This window comes from Heteronotia binoei, chromosome 16 (assembly GCF_032191835.1).
Source record: "Heteronotia binoei isolate CCM8104 ecotype False Entrance Well chromosome 16, APGP_CSIRO_Hbin_v1, whole genome shotgun sequence".
In the NCBI taxonomy this organism is placed as follows: Eukaryota; Metazoa; Chordata; class Lepidosauria; order Squamata; family Gekkonidae; genus Heteronotia; species Heteronotia binoei.
In genome coordinates this window covers 30798929-30819149 of record NC_083238.1, presented here as the reverse complement: position 1 = coordinate 30819149, position 20221 = coordinate 30798929, and the positions used below count along the sequence as shown (strand labels likewise).

At 41.9% G+C, this 20221-nt stretch overlaps 1 protein-coding gene across 1 annotated transcript in view; it reads right to left on the bottom strand.

The window, feature by feature from the left end:
• Nucleotides 1–20221, bottom strand: part of ERICH2 (glutamate rich 2) — a 41956-nt gene that overhangs the window by 2457 nt on the left and 19278 nt on the right. Inside the window, exons 9-13 of the mRNA XM_060256995.1 lie at nucleotides 19744–19820; nucleotides 17284–17376; nucleotides 10864–11060; nucleotides 1227–1284; nucleotides 634–705 (exon numbers count right to left, since the gene is read on the bottom strand). Coding sequence (XP_060112978.1) covers nucleotides 634–705; nucleotides 1227–1284; nucleotides 10864–11060; nucleotides 17284–17376; nucleotides 19744–19820 — 497 coding nt within the window. The remainder of the gene's footprint in view (nucleotides 1–633; nucleotides 706–1226; nucleotides 1285–10863; nucleotides 11061–17283; nucleotides 17377–19743; nucleotides 19821–20221) is intronic.

The following is a 20221-nucleotide window of genomic DNA, read 5'->3' as shown; positions in this document are numbered from 1 at the left end:
TTGGAAAGGAAAAAAAATAGGCCTAGACTGCTAATCTTTCTTTAAGAATGACCTTTGGATCACCATAATACCCAATGACAGCCTTATGTAGACGCTTTATGTAGATATATGCAGATACACTGGTGCTTACCACAGTAAACATGTGATGTGTTAAGCAGAGACACATGACTCCAAACATAGAGCACATGCACACTGGGGAGCAATGACCAATTGTGGTACCTTGGCACATGTCTGCTATGTGTACTTAAAATGGTGGACTTTATTTCACACTTTATTTGCTGCAGAATATATCACTTCTACAATGGCGTACAAGGTTCGGCACATAACTGTGAAGCAGATCACAGCCTCTCCTCCTCCTTTATACAAATTTATAGTTTGCATTTTTGATCATCATGAAAGTTGACTGTCTGCAGTCAGGACACTGCTTGGCAACAATAAGGAGAAAAACCACATTTGCTATCAGCATAAAATAATGCCACCAAATCAGTCATCATCAACCTTAAAGCACTCCAACATGATAGGGAGAAGGTCTTGATCATCTTTTTCAGACATAGCTTTTTCTTTGTTACTGAAAAGCACATTTGTAATGCAGCAGTTAGTCCCCCTCCCCCCCACCCCCCAAAAATCCCTTACCTAATTGCAGTTTTCTTTCAATAAGTGGAAGAAACTGCATGGCTTCAGGATTTTGAGGTTCATATATAAGAACTGGAATTTGACAAAGAGGAGAATTAATGTTGAAGTGCTGACATGGAAAACTGAAAATCCACCCTCCCCAACCCAACTTGAAAAACTCCATTTCTATTTCACATAGATTTTGGGAACAACTCTAAGCAGGCCTAACTTGGAAGTAAATCCCATTTTATTCAGTGATGCTTATTCCCAGGGCTTTTTTTTGTAGCGGGAACTTATTTACATATTAGGCCATGCACCCCCTGATGTAGCCAATTCTCCAAGAGCTTATAGGGCACTTCTTGCAGGGCCTACTGTAAGTTCCAGGAGGATTGGCTACATCAGGGGTGTATGGCCTAATATGCAAAGGAGTTCCTTCTACAAAAAAGCCCTGCTTATTCCCAGGAAAAGTGCTACTAGTATTCAGTCCTTGAACACATAAACAGCGGCTGGAAAGACAGAAATAAATTACTGAATGAACTGCTTCCTTATTCATAACTTAGAAAACTGAGATACAGAGAAACAACACAAACCAGGTAATTGACATGCATACTTACTCATTTGACAAAGTTTTTTGGCAAGATTGTAGTCCCGCTCCATTATTGCTTTCAGAAACTAGAAAGCACAATACATTTGAAAGCAAACAGGTTAGTACCAGTTTCCCTCCTCAAACCTAGATATTCCATTTTAAACAACCTTTGAAGAAAAATCTCTATATACAAACACTGAAATATTGCCCAAATAAATTCATTTTAAGAAATATGAGATTTTAGAAGTTCCTTTTCACCCCCAATACAAAACCCTGCAGATTTCCGTGCTTTAACAGGCTCTCCATCCTATCATGTTTCCAAAGCTATAGCAGCCAGGTGTCCTGGAAATGACCATTGATACTTACCTTCTCCTCTGAGGTCAGGAGGTCATCTCTGTGGGTTATTCCTATCCATCCTTCAAAGAGGCAGGAAATACTTTTTTCTACTTCCTGTTGGCGCCTTTGGAATGACCCGCCCTTCAGTTCTGTGACTCCGAAAGCAGTAACCATAATTTAAGTAATACTCTAATTCTGTTAAAGAAAACGTACTAAACAAGAGCATTAATGGCCACATAACAGTACCCAGTGAGATACAGGGTAGAAAGGCAAAAGGAAGAGAACAGCACACAGAAACAAGAATGTTGATGATGATGGGAGGGCCGAGATGGCCTCCTGACCTCAGAGGAGAAGGACCCTTCACGGTAAGTACCAATGGTCATTCTCCTTCTGAGGCGGAGGCCATCTCTGTGGGACCTCCCAGAGCAGTGTCCCTTAGATGGGTGGGTCATCATCTTCGGCCGCTATTGCAGTGTGTTGCAAAACACTTCTTCCAAATAATTCAGCTTGTAATGACAAACAAAAGTGGAAATGGGAAAACATGCAGTAGCTTTACAAGCATCTTCTGCAAATGATCTATTAAGTACGGCTGCGCTGGTGGATGAACTACACAAGGAATGTGCCATAATTCTGGTAGGTGTCTCCAGGCTAGAAGCCTTGTAGGCTGCACATCACAAGCCTTGAGAACTAAGCTAATGGAAGTTTGGACATTCAACCTCCAGACCTGGAGGGTGATATGTTGCTGAAGCAGCTGCCCATTTTCCTGATGGAGTCTGTCCTTGAAATAATAATAATAATAATAATAATAATAATAATAATAATAATAATAATAATAATAATAATAATAATAATAATAATAATATTTATACCCTGCCCTCCCCGCCAAGGCAGGCTCAGGGCGGCTGAGATGTAGATATTAAGCACTCTGTGGACATTCAGGGTATGCCACACAAATTCCTTGGGATGCTTGGACTGTAGGCAAAATGTGGGAAGATAGATCTCTTGTAATCTGTGAAAATTCAAAGAAATTTTAGGCAAAAAATGTTGGATCAGCACTGAGCACTACTTTATCTGTGTGAAGGATGAAAGGTTTGATTTTACAGATAAGGCACTAATCTCCGAGACTCTGTGAGCTGAGGTTACAACAATTAAAAAGCGAGTCATCTTGAGTATCCACCACTTCCCTGAAAGGGAGACTTTGCAAGGGCAGACAATACTGTAACCTCCAAATAGGATAGCAATATACTGGAGGAGGTGCCTAGAGCATAGCATTTTGCAGGAAAACACAGGACATGATGTTTGGGCAGTTTGTATCCTCCATAAACAGGAATCAGACTAAATCAGACTTTTCCCTGCAGCCGCTGTGGCCGGACCTGCCTGTCCCGCATTGGTCTTGTCAGCCACCAGCGAGCCTGCAGCAGACGTGGACTACTGCACCCTTCTTAAATCTTCGTTCGCGAAGCCAAGCCGAGAGAGAAACAGGAATCGCTGTGGTAAGGGCAGCAATGTGACTGTGGAAAGTGGAGGACTTCAGACCTACTGTCAGACCATCCTGGAGAAAAACTAACATAGAAAAACAGTGGAGGATGCCAACAGTTCAATCTGATTTTGTTTGCACCATCTCACAAAAACTGTCCAGATAGTGTTGTGCATGTGATTGGCTCTTGGATAGCCTTTTACTCCAGAAGAGTAACCAGAAGAGTGTTTTGCACTCAATCTCCAGTGGGAAAACAAAGCCAGTCTTCCTGGGGGCACCAGATCAGGCTCTGATTAAGCCTGTCTGGAGAGACTGGAATAGACAGAGGAGGGCAGATCTCTGTAATCGCCAAGAGCCAAGGATGTTGAGCCCTACGACAGGCCACCAGTATGACTTTGGCTGCCTGTTCCCAAATCCTGCAAAACGTCTTAGGAATGAGTAGAAGCAGAGGGAAGCAAAGAGGAGTCCTGGGGCAGGAAGACGTGAGAACGTTGATCGCCTCCACCTTCATGCAGTAATACCCCATGAAAGAAGTGAGGAAATTGATTCATGCTTGATGCAAAGGACATCCTAGAAAGAAAGAACATCCTAGGTGTTGGCGAATGAGGTTGAAGATCTTGGGATGAAAGGACCGTTCCCCTCCGCCAGTCCAGCCATGTGCTGTCCACCCCCCTGATGTACTCCACTCTGATAGGAGATTCCTCTCTTCCCAGGCCAAGATCCTCAAATCCACTCTGTGGAGCTGACTGAGAGCCCCTTGCTAGTACAGATATGCCTTGGTAGCGATGTTGTCCATCCGGATAAAGACAGGCTGATGGGCCGGATCCAACCTGAAGTAATTCAGAACCAGCTGGATGACCCTGAGTTCTAGAAGTTGATGGGAAGACTCTGTTCTTCGAGAGTCCACTGACCCTGTAACAGAACCTTGTTCAGGATAGCTCCCCAATGTTGAGGGCTTGCAGCTGTGAAGAACTCCCTATAGACCTGGGCATATACTACCTCGCCCTGTCAAAGGCCGCTGACCTTCACCTGCCAGAGAAGACTGGATCTGATGGATACAGGAATCCAGAGATGAAAAATCCTCTTTCCCATGATGGACAACTGGTAGGAACGAAGGGAATGCTGCAGTGGTCTGGAATGAAGCCTGGCCCACAGGACTGTGTCTAAGCAGAAGATCAGCAGACACATGAGTTTGTCCAGAAACAATAGGGATGAGAAGTTGTCCTGGATTACCAGGATTACAGCAGCCTGGATCCTACACCTTTTCCAGTGGGCGGAAAAGGGAACTGCAGGATGTATCAATGATGGTTCCCAGTTGAAGGGAACTCTTTGACTGGTTTACAATAAAATCATGTTGCTGTGAGCGGAGAGTGGACTAGGTGCCCCGAATGTATTTGGAGAGGCTGCTGCTGGACCTGATGAGAAGGGCGTCCAATTATGGATGGACATAAATCTCCTGGTGCCTGAGGTGGACTACAAGGTTTACCAGGATCTTGGTACATGCCCTGGGGGTCTTGGAAAGTCCAAAAGGAAGTGTCCAGCATTGGGAACATTGGCCATTCACTGCAAATCTGAGAAATATTCTGTGAGCAGGATTAATGGGGATGTGTAAGTAGACATCAGTCAGGACTACTGAAGTAAAAAAATATCTGGGGTTGAAGGGTCTCTCTTATGGACTTCAAAGATTCCCTGAGCAAGCCCTGAAGCTTGACAAACTTGTTGAGAAACTTGAGATCCAAACTGGCCCTCCAATTGGTATTTCTCTCAGAAACTGTGAATAAAATGGAATATACTCCCTAATCCTACTCTGGAAGGGGAATGGGCTGCATAATTGAAATGTGACAAAATGCTGTATGGCCTGTTCAGTGATTATTCTTTGGATGCAGACCTTGAACACCAGAGACTGAATAAGTCGTTCCAATGGGAGATTGTGGATTTTAAGGTGTAGCCATGAACAATGACATCTAGGGTCCACAAGTCTTCTTGAGAATACCTCCAGACCAGAAGGAAGGTCAAAAACCTGACTCCCATTGGAAGGGACATGCAGCCATGCTTGCATGGGATTGGACTCACATTGCCTTGGGGGGGGGCACAGACCAAAACCTGGGCAAGGAGTACTAAGCACAAAAGGAGTGATTTCCCTATCAAAGTGACAGATGTACAGAGACACAGTGTGTTTCCAGTCATGTGTCTTCACCAGATATCTACCAAGGCAATCACCAAGAAGACTATCCCTCTGGAATGCAGATACCATAGATTTGGGAAGCATGCCTGCAGGCCAAGCACTCAGCCTCCTAGCCACAGTGGTGGAAGTCATGGCCTTAGACATGAACATTAAGCTGTCTAAGGTGGCATCAGCAAGAAAGAAGGAAGCCTTCAGCCTCCTGCTAGTGCCTTCAAGGAGGCAGTGGTTGTTCTCTGACAAGACCTGGCTAACCCTGCGGACCCAGACGATTGTTGCTCTGGATGTGATGGAGGCTGTAGTGGAAGCTCTCACCATCCTCAGGAAGCAGACCAGTAGACTGCAATGCTGCCACGGCCCATCAACTGGGGAGACCTGTAATAACTCATCAGCATAATTAGAGCATAAAGCATTTAGACAAATGTGGAAACTGCCCATTTGAGTCAGGTTTGCCCCATTCCACCCTGAGGTGACATTCAAATATTCAGCCACAGTATGAAAGGGAAAACTCATTAGTACTCGTGGCCATAACCTTTCTACAAGAAGCCTTAAGCTCCTATGCATGTGGAAGGTAAGCATGAAATGCAAGGGCTGCTATAGCCTTTGTTAAGAAAGCCACCTGGGTTTCTTCCTCCTCCTCCGATTTGATAGGGATTCCCCCTCCACACAGTCGTCAGGCACAGAGTCAAATAACCTAGGTTCTGCTCCAGGGCTTCTCCATCTCTTTGTTTGGGTAACAGCCTACCTGGGTGCCTTAGTGACCCAGGGCAGAAGGGGCTGAGAAGTTTGAGGAGGTTGATCAGAGCCCTGTGAAATAAGTGCCATCTTAGGGCAGAAAGAAGCCATCCCCTCTTGCATGTTTCTGCAGAAGGCATCACCCCAATGTGGAATAAATAAACTCCCAGAATTGGATATTTTACCACTGAGGAAGGCGGTTCTGTGAGGACCCTGCTCCGTCTGGTATGCTGAACAGGCACCTCTGTCACTGTCAGCCATTGCCAGTTGATGTGGAGGGAATGGAGTAGATGCAGACTCCGAGGCTCCAAAATGGCCACCACCAGCTACTGACAGCCCTGAAGGACTGGCATGCTCTACCAGCAAGCAGCGCTTCTTGGCCTGTCATTTGACTGCCGCTGCCGCTGCCTGCTGGGCTCTGTTGAGATGGATAGCACAAACAAGCCACAAAGGCAAGTTGGCCCCACCTGAAAGTAGATGGCACTTCTTGGCCTGTCATTTGGCCGCCAGTGTCGCTGACTGCTGCGCTCCATCGAGACGGATGGCACGAGCAAGCCATGAAGGCATGTCGGCCCCGCCTAAAAGGTATGCAGCAATCACAGCTGTGGACGCCTCTGACTCCTTGTCAGTCAGAAAAGCCTCTGAGTGTTCTGCCTCCACCGTTTGGTGAGAGAAAAAATATTATGTAGGAGCACTTCAAAAGTGCAAAAAAGTATCGATCCTCTGTAGGCCTCTGAAGAGAGAGGGGGAGGGAGGCAGAGGAGAAAAGTGGTAAGATATAAAAAGGAAACACAGAACATGGAGGAACATTCTCCTGTAAGGGAGAATGCAGCAGATTTTATTTGTTAGTCTTCATCAAAATGAGTTAGAATATAAGGCAAAACAGTGAAGGAAGTATATAAAGGTAGTTATGACGGAAAATATGTAAGAAAATCTAGAGTTTAAGAGTTAGATAGGCAAGGCTTGATCTAAGCTGCTCTCCCTGTAGAGGCAGGAAATGAACTGAAGGGCGGGTCATTCCGAACGCGCCAACAGGAAGTAGAAAAAAGTATTTCCTGCCTCCCTGAAGAATGGATGGGAATAACCCACAGAGATGGCCTCCGCCTCAGAGGCAGAATGCTCTGTGCAGTCTCTCAGGGGCTGACTCAGAATGAAATCACACATGGATTTAGGGAGGTTGAAATGCAACCAGAAATCAACCTTCTTACACAGTCAATTGAGCCAGAACCTGAGCACAAGAGTATATAAAAGCACCTGTCCTTCCACATCAGACACCTGCTATTCACACACTTAAGAGCTTTCAAGTTTCACACCTGCACAGCTGGAGAGTGAGAGAAAAGCTGAAAGAGAATGTTTGAAAGGAATTAAGACAGACATCTGAAGCCTGTCTGAAGTAACTTCAGTAAGCTGTGAAATAACACCTGAGGCTGCTTAGAGATATTCCATTTATGAAGTAGGACCACTCCATCTGTCATTCAGTGGAAGACACTGGAACAGTATAAGGAGATTCATAATATCACATCAAAGAAAGAAAGAAAGAAAGAAAGAAAGAAAGAAAGAAAGAAAGAAAGAAAGAAAGAAAGAAAGAAAGAAAGAAAGACAGACAGACAGACAGACAGACTAGGTAGTCAGACTCAGAAAGAGCAGGACCTAAGACAAATGGAAAGAAAAAGTTTCTTCACAGTGCAAAACTCAGATGGGCATGTGAAAAAACAGACTAAGAGTCACTCTGGGAAACTGTCCCCCAGTTCTTTGATTATACCCTTCTTGCTTTTCCTTCTCTTCTCTGTACACAGCTTGGAAACTTTTAAAATAATTAAGACAGAATAATGGATCAAAACACTCTGGAAGAAGCATATCTCAAGCTTCAAATCAATACTTTGATTTGATTCAAGATGTACCAAGGCCAAAAGTGTTGAAGTTTTTTGTTTTTGTTTTTGTTTTTTATTACAAAATCAAAGTTGGAATACTAAGTTTTTTTCCCATAGACTTCCTAGATACCACTTGTTTTAACAAAACTTTAGAAGCTCACAGTTTATGCATATTCTGATACAAAAGGTAGAAATCTAGCTGTGATTATCCCTAGGGAAAAAAAAATCAGAAGTTTTAAAACCACACACATCTTGCCCTGATAGAATTAAACTGTACTGCATATTCATACCTATTCCCCTTTACCAATATTTATTGAACTAAATGGAACTCGTATGTTATTTGACGCAACACATCCACAAGGGTAACTGAACCACAAATGTTTAGTACTTGCTATGTAGTTCTGAACATTACTATTCTAACGCTTATTTTGGACACCCCACAAACTCATCATTTATTTTAACTACCATTAGATTGTGAAACCAGGGTTCAGCTCACAGCTGCCTGACGCATCTTGGTATGCCATAACAAATACTGATTCGATTTTCTTCTTTCCACAACCTGGCAGAGGGTCCTCATCGAACGACAAGCCAGAATTAAGCCAGGATCTTTGCATTCAGAGAGCATGCAAAACTTAACTGTGGTTAATAAAGTAGTTTCAGATCCTGGCTTGACAGGCTCCAATTGACCACAGGTAACAGAGTGGCCTACATTCAGACAACTAAACTAACTATAGTTAGAGTGGTTAAACCATTGTTTTGCACAAACAGAACCCAAGAGGACAATTTACTTCTAACATAGTTTATTCCTACTATGAAGCAAGGCCAGGCCCATTTGCAAGAATTTCAGAAGTTGAGGGGCATGTAAAATATTTTGGAGGCACACAGATGCTCCCCTCTCCCCTGGCCATGGCTGCCACCATGACTCAGAGCACCCGACCTTCCCTCCTGCCCCCTCACCGCTGCTTGAGGGGCTGTGGGGGTGAAAACCGAGAGGCCAAGGGTTGCCTCCTCCTCTCCTCATGATTTAAATTGCATGGGTCTTCTGTTTTTCCATCTGATTTCAACTAAGAACTAAAGCTGCAAACACTGATAATGCCGGTGAAACTGAAGTGGGGCTTGGAAAAGCAAACTTATATTATATCAGTGGAAAAGCAAATAATTATACCTAGATTTATTGAAGATATTTATACCCTGACCTTCCCCTAAGACTCAAGGCAGCTTACAATATGCAGAACCAATTATATAATATAAGAGGTGGATTCTGTGATCTGCCCACAGAAAGCAATTATGGTTATGGATCCTTCTTATATTCTGCTCCTCCCAAGGCAGTGCTTTTGACTTCAGGAAAATTTATTCTTATTATGCAGCGTGACATGAAATTAAAACACTACATACAAAGGTATTGTGACATCATATGTCAGCTTCGTTGTTTCAACAAACATTGCTCAGAATGTCATTTTTGATGGCTACTAGGCTCTACAAACAAAAATGCTGCATATCCCACATGATCCACAGGCATTTCTCTTCCAACTACTGAATGTACTGATGACAGCACTAGAAATGAAAAAAGCAGGAGAGGCTAAGTCCAAGGCTTATTATTTCTAATAAAATTTTGGTTTAATTTTGAAAAATACTTCAGTATATTTTCTTAAATATCTAACAATAATAATCCAAGGATATCTTGGTGGTGTTCTTAACAAACTGTTACCTTGAAAACAACCAGTGCTTTACATTACTAAAAGAGTTATTAATTTTTTCTCTTTTTCGTTTGAAATAAGTTGCAGTTCTGGAATGGTTCACGTTTAACTTTTTATATCAATTATTGGACATTTGTGTTTATCAGCATTTTTGGATGTGTTGTGTTAAATATCTTGGTTATTTCAATTAGTTCCATAAATATTGATTAAGAATCAAAGACAGCCAGTGAATATATGCTTCAATTTAATATTATTTGATATGAAGCCATCTATCAGAATGTGGTAAGCCTAGATATAAGACTTGCTTTATTTAGGATTATGATTTATTCATCAAATGTGCACAAAATAAGTACTTTAGAAGTTTTATTAAGACAAATGGTGCCTAAAATCCCTCTCTATGGGAAAACAGTAACACTCTGACTTGGATTTTTTGAACAATATGTTTTTGCCAAAACACATCTTGAATTGTACTTAAATCTTCAGTGTTACATATTGATTTGAACTTGAAATATATTCATTCAGAGAGTCTTTGATCCATTGTTCTGTTTAAATTATCTCAAAGGATAGTGAGGTGTGCATTGAAAAGAGGGGAGGGGGGGACCAAGAAAGACATAATAAAAAGGCCAGGGAAAGTTTCCTAGGCTGCTGATTCAGAGGACTTTTCCTATAAGTGTGTATCTTCCTAAGTGTTCTGATATTGCAGTTTTGATATACTAGTTAAATCTTAACATTTTTGTTCTGTTTTAATGAATTTTAATGAATAAAAGATTCTTAAAAATGAAATTATCTGCTACTATTACTTGTTGTTTGGTCAAAAGCAGCAGTAAGGTTTTAGGTTGCCATAAACTGTAGAAAACAAAATTTTATGCACAGTACCTTGGAAGTAACTGTTGATACTGACTTATGTATAGTCATACTTTTCAAAATCCACTGAATTCAACAAGCATAGAAGGGCTGTAACTCTGTTTAGGACTGCACCGTTCAAAAGTGTGTTCTGCTAGAAAATAGTTACTTATAGCAGCACATAAAAAGTCTCACCAATCTGCAACCTCTTTGCAGGCAGACAGACTAGTACCCATTCACACTGAGGCATAGAATAAGCCCTTTTCATTTATGGATTCACATGGCAAGAGAATTCCCACAATGCTCTTTCTGGTAGTACCCATGTCTGTCCCATCCTGCTTGGATATACACACTATAATGATTCATATTTCATTTCCACCATAACCCCTGTTCTGCTAAATATACAATTGTCCATATTTTAATCAGGATTTAATGATTTTATACATTATTATGGAAGGAACTCAACAACCTTCTTCCTGTACAAGACAGCCTATTTGTTTAAGAAAGGGGGAGAAATGATGTACCTCTCCCATTAATTCCAGTGGTGCAGTTCTCTTCTCAGCTTCACCATTGCCCTGCTCACAGCTGCATTCATCATCATCTGAACTATCTGATGGCTTTTCATCAGCATTCTGCTTATCCACATTGCTCTCTTGGGTCTCAGTCCTGGCCTCATTGTGGAGGGTCTTTTCAACATTATTGAAAGTTTCCTCATTTTCACCTACATAAATGAACACATAACACAGGAATAAGGTAAGACACAACAACAGTGAGCAGAGTTATGGTCACTTGGTAACTAGAAATATTAATTATTGCATCTTAATACAAGCAAAATGACAGCTGTGGAGGATTTCATGATGTATTCCAAAGTGCTTGCCATTTAGCTGCCTCCTGTGTCAAATACTTAGATAAGGGTAAGATGAATAGTATAAAGTATCTTGATGTCTATACCTGGAAAAGTTTTAGAACAAATCATCTAACAGTCAGTCCTTGAGCATTTAGAAAAAGATGGCTGGGATTACTAAGAGCCAGCGTGGGTTTCTCAAGAACAAGTCATGTCAGACTAACCTTATATCTTTATTTGAGAAAGTCACTGCCTTGCTGGGTCAGGGAAATGCTGTAGACATAATTTATCTTGATTTCAGTAAGGCTTTTGATGATTCCACATAATATTCTTGTTGACAGGTTGTTAAAATGTGGTTTATATCCTATTACTGTTAGACGGATCTGTAACTGTTTGACAGATTGCACCCAAAGAGTGCTTGTGAATGACTCCTCATCCTCTTGGAGAGGAATGACAAGTGGAGGGTCTTAAGGATCTGTGCTGGGAGAAACACGTTGCTTACCTGTAACTGATGATCTTTAAGTGATCATCAGTGCATTCACACCCTTGGGATTCAGGCACCTGCACTACCTCGGTCATTAAACTTCACAGTCTAGAGGATTTTCATGCCCTCTCCTGTGTCATACGTAGAAACCCCATCATGCATGCTCATAGGAGTGGATGTGGAGATCCCGCCAGTTCCTTCTGACTGCTGTATGATCCTAAATAAAGTCAAAGGACCGACAGCAGTGGGGAAAAAGGCTGGGTGGTGTGAATGCACAGATGACCATTCAAAAATCATCAGTTACAGGTAAGCATCCTGTTTATCTTCTTCGTGGTCTCTGTGCATCACAATCTTGGGTGAATAGCAAGCTAAAGCCTACCTGGAAGTTCTTCAAGGAATAGCCCACAGTACATTGATGGAGGTGAACAGCTAGTGCTTAGTGCTTCAAGAAGGTATGCGGTGATGTCCAGGTGGCAGCCTTGCAGATTTCATGGAGGGGGTGCCCCTGAGGAAAGCTATAGACGTAGCCATGGCTTGTGATGAGTAAGCCCAGACAGGGCCCAGGAGAGCCCATTTATCCAGTAGGTAGCAGAGTTTAATAGTTTCTGTCAGCCATTTGGATAGCCTCTGGGATGAAATCCCTTGTGAGGAAGGTGCATAGGAAACAAAAAATCAAGAATCTTTACACTAGGGGCAAGAGTGCTGCAGACAGAACAAGAGCACTCACTTAACGTCTAGGGAACGCATTCTGCATTCAGTATCGTTCTTAGGATTTGGGAAGAGCACAGGCCATGAGACTTCAGTGTTCAGATGAAAGTCTGATACCACCTTTGGGAGAAAGAAAACATCTGGAACTAAGGAGACCCCATCTGGGTGAAACCGAAGGTATGGAGGGTCACAACAGAGAGCAATAAGTTCACCAACCCAGGTATCAGACATTATGGCCACCAGAAAGGTGGCTGTCCAGGATAGATGCTGTAGGGAACACAGCCATAGGTTCAAAGGGTTTCCCTGCAAGCCTGTGAAGAACCAAAGGCAGCTACTATGCTGGGGTATGGTGTCTAACAGGAGGATAAAGTTGGATAAATCCTTTTAAAAATACTTTGAGTCAGAATGTGTGAAGACCAAATGTCCATCAGCAGTGATGTGGTGAGAAGATATTGCTGACATATATACTATGAGAGGAGATGGTCAGTTCCGTAACTACTAAGGAGAGGAGAAAGTAAAAGACTGCAGGTAGACCCACCATGGAGGGAGAGGTGGAGAATGGTGAAACAAAGTGGACAAACTTAGACCACTTATAAGTGTATGACTTATGTATGGAAAGTTTCTGACTGTTTAGCACAATGGTTTCTACTCTGTTGGAAACAAGAAGGATTGAACTTCCAAGCCGTGAGCCTGTGGAGAGGCACATCATGGTGTAGGACAAACTCCCATGGGTGAGCAGCAGGTCCTCGGCTGGAGGCAGATAATGGAAAATGCCCCAAGAGAGTCACAGAATCTGTGAGAACCAATGCTGGCGTGGCCACCAAGGGGCCAGTAGGATCCCTGATGGGTGTTCCAGGAGAACCTTCTGGATTAACATGGTGATGGGTGGGATGGGAAGAAAGAGATATACATGCTGATTGTGCTATGGATAAAGAAGACCATCCCCTAGAGACACTGGGTTGGAGCTCCCCCCGGCAGCAAAATCTCATGCATTTCTTTGTTCAGACGAGTGGTGAACACGCCTATCTCCAGGATCCCCCAAGCTTGAAAGACTGGCTGGAGGTATTCCCAGTTGAGCTCCCACTAGTTCCTCCATGATTAAGAAGGTCCACGTGGCCATTCAGTTCCCTGGGAGGTGTGTAGCTACCAGGGAGGAGCCTAGGGCAATGCAATCTGCCCATATGTCCAAAGCAAGGGCACAAAGTTTTCAGGAGAAGGTGCCACCTCGACAGTTGATGTAGAACAAAGCTGTCGTATTGTCTGTCAGGATAGCTTTGACGGTAGAAATGGCCGAAAGGAGTGTATCGCTAGCAGATCTACTAACAGATCGCTAGCAGTTCTAGAAAATGTATGTGATGGTGAGTCTGTTGAGGTGGTCACTGGTCCCACATGCAGAGTCCATTCATGTGTGCCCCCCATCCCCAAAGGGAGGTGTTGGTTGTCACTGTGACAGATGGTGCTGGTGGATGGAAGGGGGTGCCCTCTAGTAGGTGATGTTCCTATTGCCATCAGGTCAGGGATGCAAGGACATGAGGCGGAAGAGTCATTAGGCGTGATGGAAGGTCAACAGCATGGTGAAATATCTGAGAAACTAGATCATCTGTAGACAAGGAGGGAGCCATGGGAAAGTGGTTGTAATTAATAAGTGCCATATAGGAACTGCCATTGACACTGGTCCCATGGAGCTACTGTGGAGGTGGAGGTCAGAATGGAGACCTGTCAGGGTCTTTGTTCCATGGGGAGCAGACTCAAGGTGGAAGTCTGTCTGAGTCTTTGTTCCTCGGGGATTGGTCTCAGGGGGAGAGATCTCATGGTCGGGGAATGTTGTCTATTTTCTGCAAGTCCATAGGAGAGGGGAAGGAATCCGATGGTAGGCTGTGTTGATACAGCCCAAAACTGCATTTGCTTTTTTAGCTACCACATTACACTGTTGGCTCATGTTCAGTATGCAGTCCATTAAGACCCCTAAATATTTTCACACAAACTACTGCCAAGACAAGTCTCCCCCATCCTGCAATTATGCATTTGATTTTTCCCATCTAAATGCAGAACTTTACATTTATCCCTGCTAAAATTATTTTGGTTTTAGCCCAGTTAGTTTTGTGACCCTCCCCTGGGCAAATGCATTAAGAGTCCTGTATACATAATGTGAAAGGCTAATGCTTGAATATAATTTAACAGTAGATTCCATTCATTTTATAGCTACACATGTCAATGTTGAACTAGTGAAAATTTGCAATGTCACTCAACTATCACCTCCAAAGATACTTGCAGGAATTTACCTACCCCACTTTGAGGAGGTACTTTACTACTAAATTTACCCGATGCTTTTGGTACACTTAGACGGGAAATATAAGAACGTTTACCCAAATTAGCATTTCTGTGAGTCCAATACTCTGGCAGAGCATCTGCACTGCACACAAAGGGTCCCAAGTTCAATCTCTAGCAAGTTTAGTTTGACAAAAGAGGTAGTAGGGTGATGTAAAAGACCTCTGCCTGAAACCCTGGACAGCAAACCCTGCCAGTCAGAATAGACCACATAGACTTGGATAGACCAGTGGCTGGACTCTTGCGGCTTCAACATCAGATGTGTGGTCTTTCTCACTGCTGATTGTACTAGGACCCAATACATAGATTCCGCACAAATGTATTAGTAAATAATTAGACTTCAAGAATTTATTAGTAAATAATTAGACTCCGAGAATTTATTAGTAAAGAAGCCCAGAAAATAATGTCATCTACTTGCTGATTTAGCAAGCAATCCTAAAGCTAGTCTACTCAGAATCCTACTTAAATGTACTTAATGGGGCTGACTCCCAGAAAAGTATTCTTAAGCCTGTATTGTTAGTTGCTCATATAACTGACAGGACAATATTTGCTGCCAAAGGACATTAGGCACATAGAAACAAGTGGCTCAAAAATACTGCTATTCTATGGTCCAAGTGCCCTGATCTGGATAGGCCAATTTTGTCAGATATTTAAAGCTAAGCAGGGTCAGCCCTGGCTTAGTAAATGGATGGGAGACCTCCAAGGAATACTAGGGATGTGACATGGAGGCAGGCAATGGCAAACCACCTCTGAACGTCTCTCGTCTTGAAAACTCTACGAGGCTGCCATAACTCAGCTCTACCTTGACAGCACTTTCCACCATCACAATGGTTCAAGCATTGTTAAAGTAGGTTTCCATGTTTCACATGCCTGATCGAGCATCTTTCTTATGCCTTATTAATCATGAGAAGGAAAGGTAATTTTATCATTAGAAGGATATATAAAAGAACAGTAAAATCAACCATTTCTTTCATAGATTGAAACTGAATGCAGTTTATAACAACAATAACAACAACAACAAAACACCCACTAAATGCAACTAACTTCAAGCAAAAGGAAACAGCCCAAAAAAGTTCAAACACACAAATCAAAGCAACTTGCTGTTCAGATTCTATGGTGACTTTTAAAATCAGATGACCAGAGCCTAGATATAACAAAGGGATTCAGACTTGACCATAAACTTCACTCACTAGTTGTAGTTTTTTTCATTGCTTATTTCACTTGTATAAGAACCTTCAGTCTGTCCTTACAGGGTTAGAAATTCACATCTACTTGGCCTTTTATTCAATATAGCTGGGCAAGCAATGACATCACACACAGTTTATGACACTAGAGTTTAGCTCATGAAAAGGCAATGTGAGGTACCAGTGTACATTACAAGCCAAGATTTCCCTGTGGTATAGAAAAAATGTGCTATATATGATGTTCCTATTACTTAATGATACCCAGCACTGAACAAAATACCAGGAAAGAGGTATTTTAAAAACTGTGGTTTAATTCACATATCCTTTTATTATATACCCAATGACATGACTGACTCAATAACGGAAGTAAGGTTGCAGTTTAATCAATTAATTCAATTATTCTGACTAAAAGGGCATCCTGGTTAATTGGTGGTAAGTAGTTACAAAAGTCACTAGTGGCAGCCACCATATTAGAAGAGGCAATCCTCCTTCTCTCTCATACCAGAGGGAATGCCTCTTCTAAGATGGTGCCAACTACAACATGCATTAATTCAGTTTACATTTTCAAATTAACAAGAAAATCAAAGTTCAATTGTTTCTTTGATACTTTTCTCAGATATGTGATGTTTCAAGAACAGGAAGAAGAATCTCAGTTTTTCTCAGCCACAGTATGTAAGAGAGAGGATATAAAACACCCACTCTGTGGTAAAACACACCCAATATAGTATTCAGAAAGATGACGAACAGAAATTATACAGAAATAAATTCTAATTTTTGATAAATATAACAGGCTGACATAATGATGTCATTCACATCACCATATGTGTACATTCAAATTCTTATTTTGATTCTATACAACAAATAATATATGAATTAATTATATTTTACTGATGTAATTATTATATTAATATAATAAAACTCTTTAAATTATTTTCTATTGGGATACCTTATTTTATTTTAGTTCTCTGTTTTACTCCTGGACACCAAGGAAATTACATATTCTGTAAAATAAATAAATAAAACAATAATGTTTTATTTATTTATTTTATATACATGTTTATTGAACATGTTTCACATTCTTGAATAAAAATTTAAAAAATGAACAAATCTTTTAAAAAAAAACATGTTTCACAGAACTAAAAGACATCAGAAAATCAGGAAGATCAGGAAACTACAACTAGGCAGTATCAATTCTTCCCTTCAGTCAGGTAACGCAAATTTGGAGCTAGTAGTATTTTATCTTACAAAGTCCAAAGAAGATTAAACAAGAAACTAAGTAATGGCACTTATCAAAAATCCAGGCAAATTAATTTTCAAAATTGTGCTAAACACAAATCTAGAAACAGTCATGACATCTGAAAGATTCACGGACAAAATATACTTTGTTTACACCAACCATTATCTTTTGATTCCATCTTTGCTCCAATTCTCTCAGATACGTGATTCAGTTTGTGTAAATCATCTTTTAAGTGAGGATCATTATGGATTTCTGGGGTGGGTACAGAAACACTGAGTGAACAATACAGCACAATTAACTGCAACAATGATGCAATTCTCTCCCAACGCAGGCTACATCTTATTTACCAAACATAATATATTTAAAAGAATAACAATATATACTGTTTAAAAATAAGCCTAAAAATAAATGCAACTGTTAATAAGAAGACATTAATATGATATTCATGATATTTTATTTATTTATTTAATTCATTTTTTAGCCTGCCCTTCTCATAGGACAGGCTCAGGGAGGGTTACATCATAAAAACAATCAACAATAAAAACAATAAAAGACCAATTTAAAATATATAAAATCTAAAACTACAGAGTGACAAGGCAGACTAAAATGGCATGTTAAGACTTGGGATATTTATGTTAAGACTTGGGAGCAGACACTTCAGTGCTATTTCATCAATAATATATTTGATGTATTAACAAAACACCATGTACTAACAAAAATGAAACTTCCATGCTGTTAATCAGTCCATACTGTGCATGCGCACACACACAAACTATCTTCTTAACACAGATTAAGCAGTGCGCAGTTAGCAGCAGGTCTGAAATGTAATCAGAAGTTGTGGAATGCCTTTGTTGCTTTTACCGGTACATTAAGTACAAGAATAGAAGTGCCCAAGGAAAATCATGTTCTAAGGTAGGGGACAGAGGGTGCTGCTTGGGGGTGAACTATCTCAGCGACACCCATTACAATGTGGTGTGCTGCAGGGAGCAATTCTCTCCCCAATGTTATTCAACATCTACATGTGCCCCCTTGCCCAGATCATCTGGAGGTATGGGCTGGGGTGTCATCAATATGCAGATGACACCCAGCTCTATCTGCTGATGGATGGCCACCCAGATTCAGCCCCAGAGAAATTGGGTAGGGCATTGCAAGCCGTGGTTGGTTGGTTGCAACAGAGCCAGCTGAAACTGAATCCATCGAAGATGGAGGTGCTGTGTCTATGTTATAGGGGGCTGGGATCAGGCTCCCATCCTTTGATGGGGCTCCATTGATGCCCACATCAAGGGTGAAGAGCTTGGGGGTATTTCTGGATGCCTCTCTAACTATGGAGGCCCAGGTTACCACCACTGCCAGATCGGCCTTTTTCCATCTGAGGCGGGTCAGGCAGTTGGTCCCGTATGTCGACCCCCACGACCTGGCCACAGTAACCCATGCAATGGTCACTTCCAGGCTAGATTATTGTAACTCTCTCTATGTGGGGCTGCCCTTGACCCTCCTCCGGAAACTCCAGCTGGTGCAGAATGCTGCTGCACGGATGTTGACTTCGTCGCCTGTACGGGCATGGATCCATCCTGTGCTGCGTGAACTGCATTGCCTACCCATTGAGTACCTGATCCGGTTCAAGGTGTTGGTACTACCTTTAAAACCCTAAACGGCCAGGGGCCAGCATACCTTCAGGACCGCCTCTCCCTGTATGAGCTCCATAGATCCTTACGATCAGAAAACCAACAACTTTTGGTAATACCCGGCCCCAGAGACGTCCATCTGGCCTTGACAAGGGCCAGGGCCTTTTCAGCCCTGGCCCCTGCCTGGTAGAATGAGCTCCCCCTGGAAATCTGAGCCCTGCAGGATCTGCTTCAGTTCCACAGGGCCTGTAAAACAGAGCTCTTTTGCTAGGCTTTCAGCTGAGGGAGGCGTCACTTGTTACGTTGCTTGTTACCGGCCTCCCCCCCTCATTCCATCCCAGCACTACAAGATCTGCTGGACCTGGACAATAGGTCACATTTGTGAGGCAGAATTCTGCAACTTTAGTCATTGTAATCTTAGATTTTATATTTTTTAAATTGGCCTTTTACTGTTTTTACTGTTGACTGTTTTTATGATGCAACCTGCCCTGAGCCTGTTCTACGGAAAGGACGGGCTAAAAATCGAATAAAATAAAATAACTTTATTAAAGGTCATCCATTAACACAAACAAAACACCTTTTCCCTAGCTGAATTTCACTAGCGATCTCAATGGATTACAGGCATTACTATTATTAGTGCAGTTAAGCATAAATATTTTAAACTCAATTAATTGCTAATATAGAGACTTATTTACAATACAAATCATTTGTCCTTCATATGGGTGCAGCATCTACTGGTGAAAGTTCCACAGGGAGATCAATACAGCCTCCATTCTATCCTTCCCTGGTATCAACACTGTGTCCATATCATATACACAATCTTTTAATCCCCTTCACTGTCTCCATAATTTCCATTAAACATGAAAACTGAAGGAGGACATTAATATACACAGGCCGAGGTTGATTTTGATCATGAATTTCCCAGGCCCTACTCCAAAAAACACAGAATCACACATGCTCAGTATAAACTGTACCTGCACATGTAAAATCTTACCTGCTTCTTCTTGTATGCTCTCGTGCAGTCTTACAGTTGTCTTTGGATTTTTTGAATTCCTAGTTATAATATTCTGCCTAAATATTTCATTTGTTTTCAAGGGAAAAACAAAACAGCAGAAATTTTATACAGGCTACAGAAAGACATTATCAGTTTCTGCTATCTAGTCGCTCAAAGTTCTGAGCTATCGAACTCCGCTTAAGCAGTGCTATCTTGCCTCAGTGCAAGGGCACAAATGATCCTGTTTCCCAGGCACAAGTCAAAGCCCCGCAGCACACCCATTGTGGTCACACAACTGCAGTTGGACAGGGACAGCCTCACTGTCTTTTGTGTTGAAGAAGACATTCAACCTAACCAGCTTATCGAAGAAACCAGGAATGTCCACTGCAGTCAAAGAACAAGGCCATAACTCTACTGTCCATTTTAAGATACGTTGCCATAACTTTTCAACCAGCCCTCCCAATATACAACAAACTTC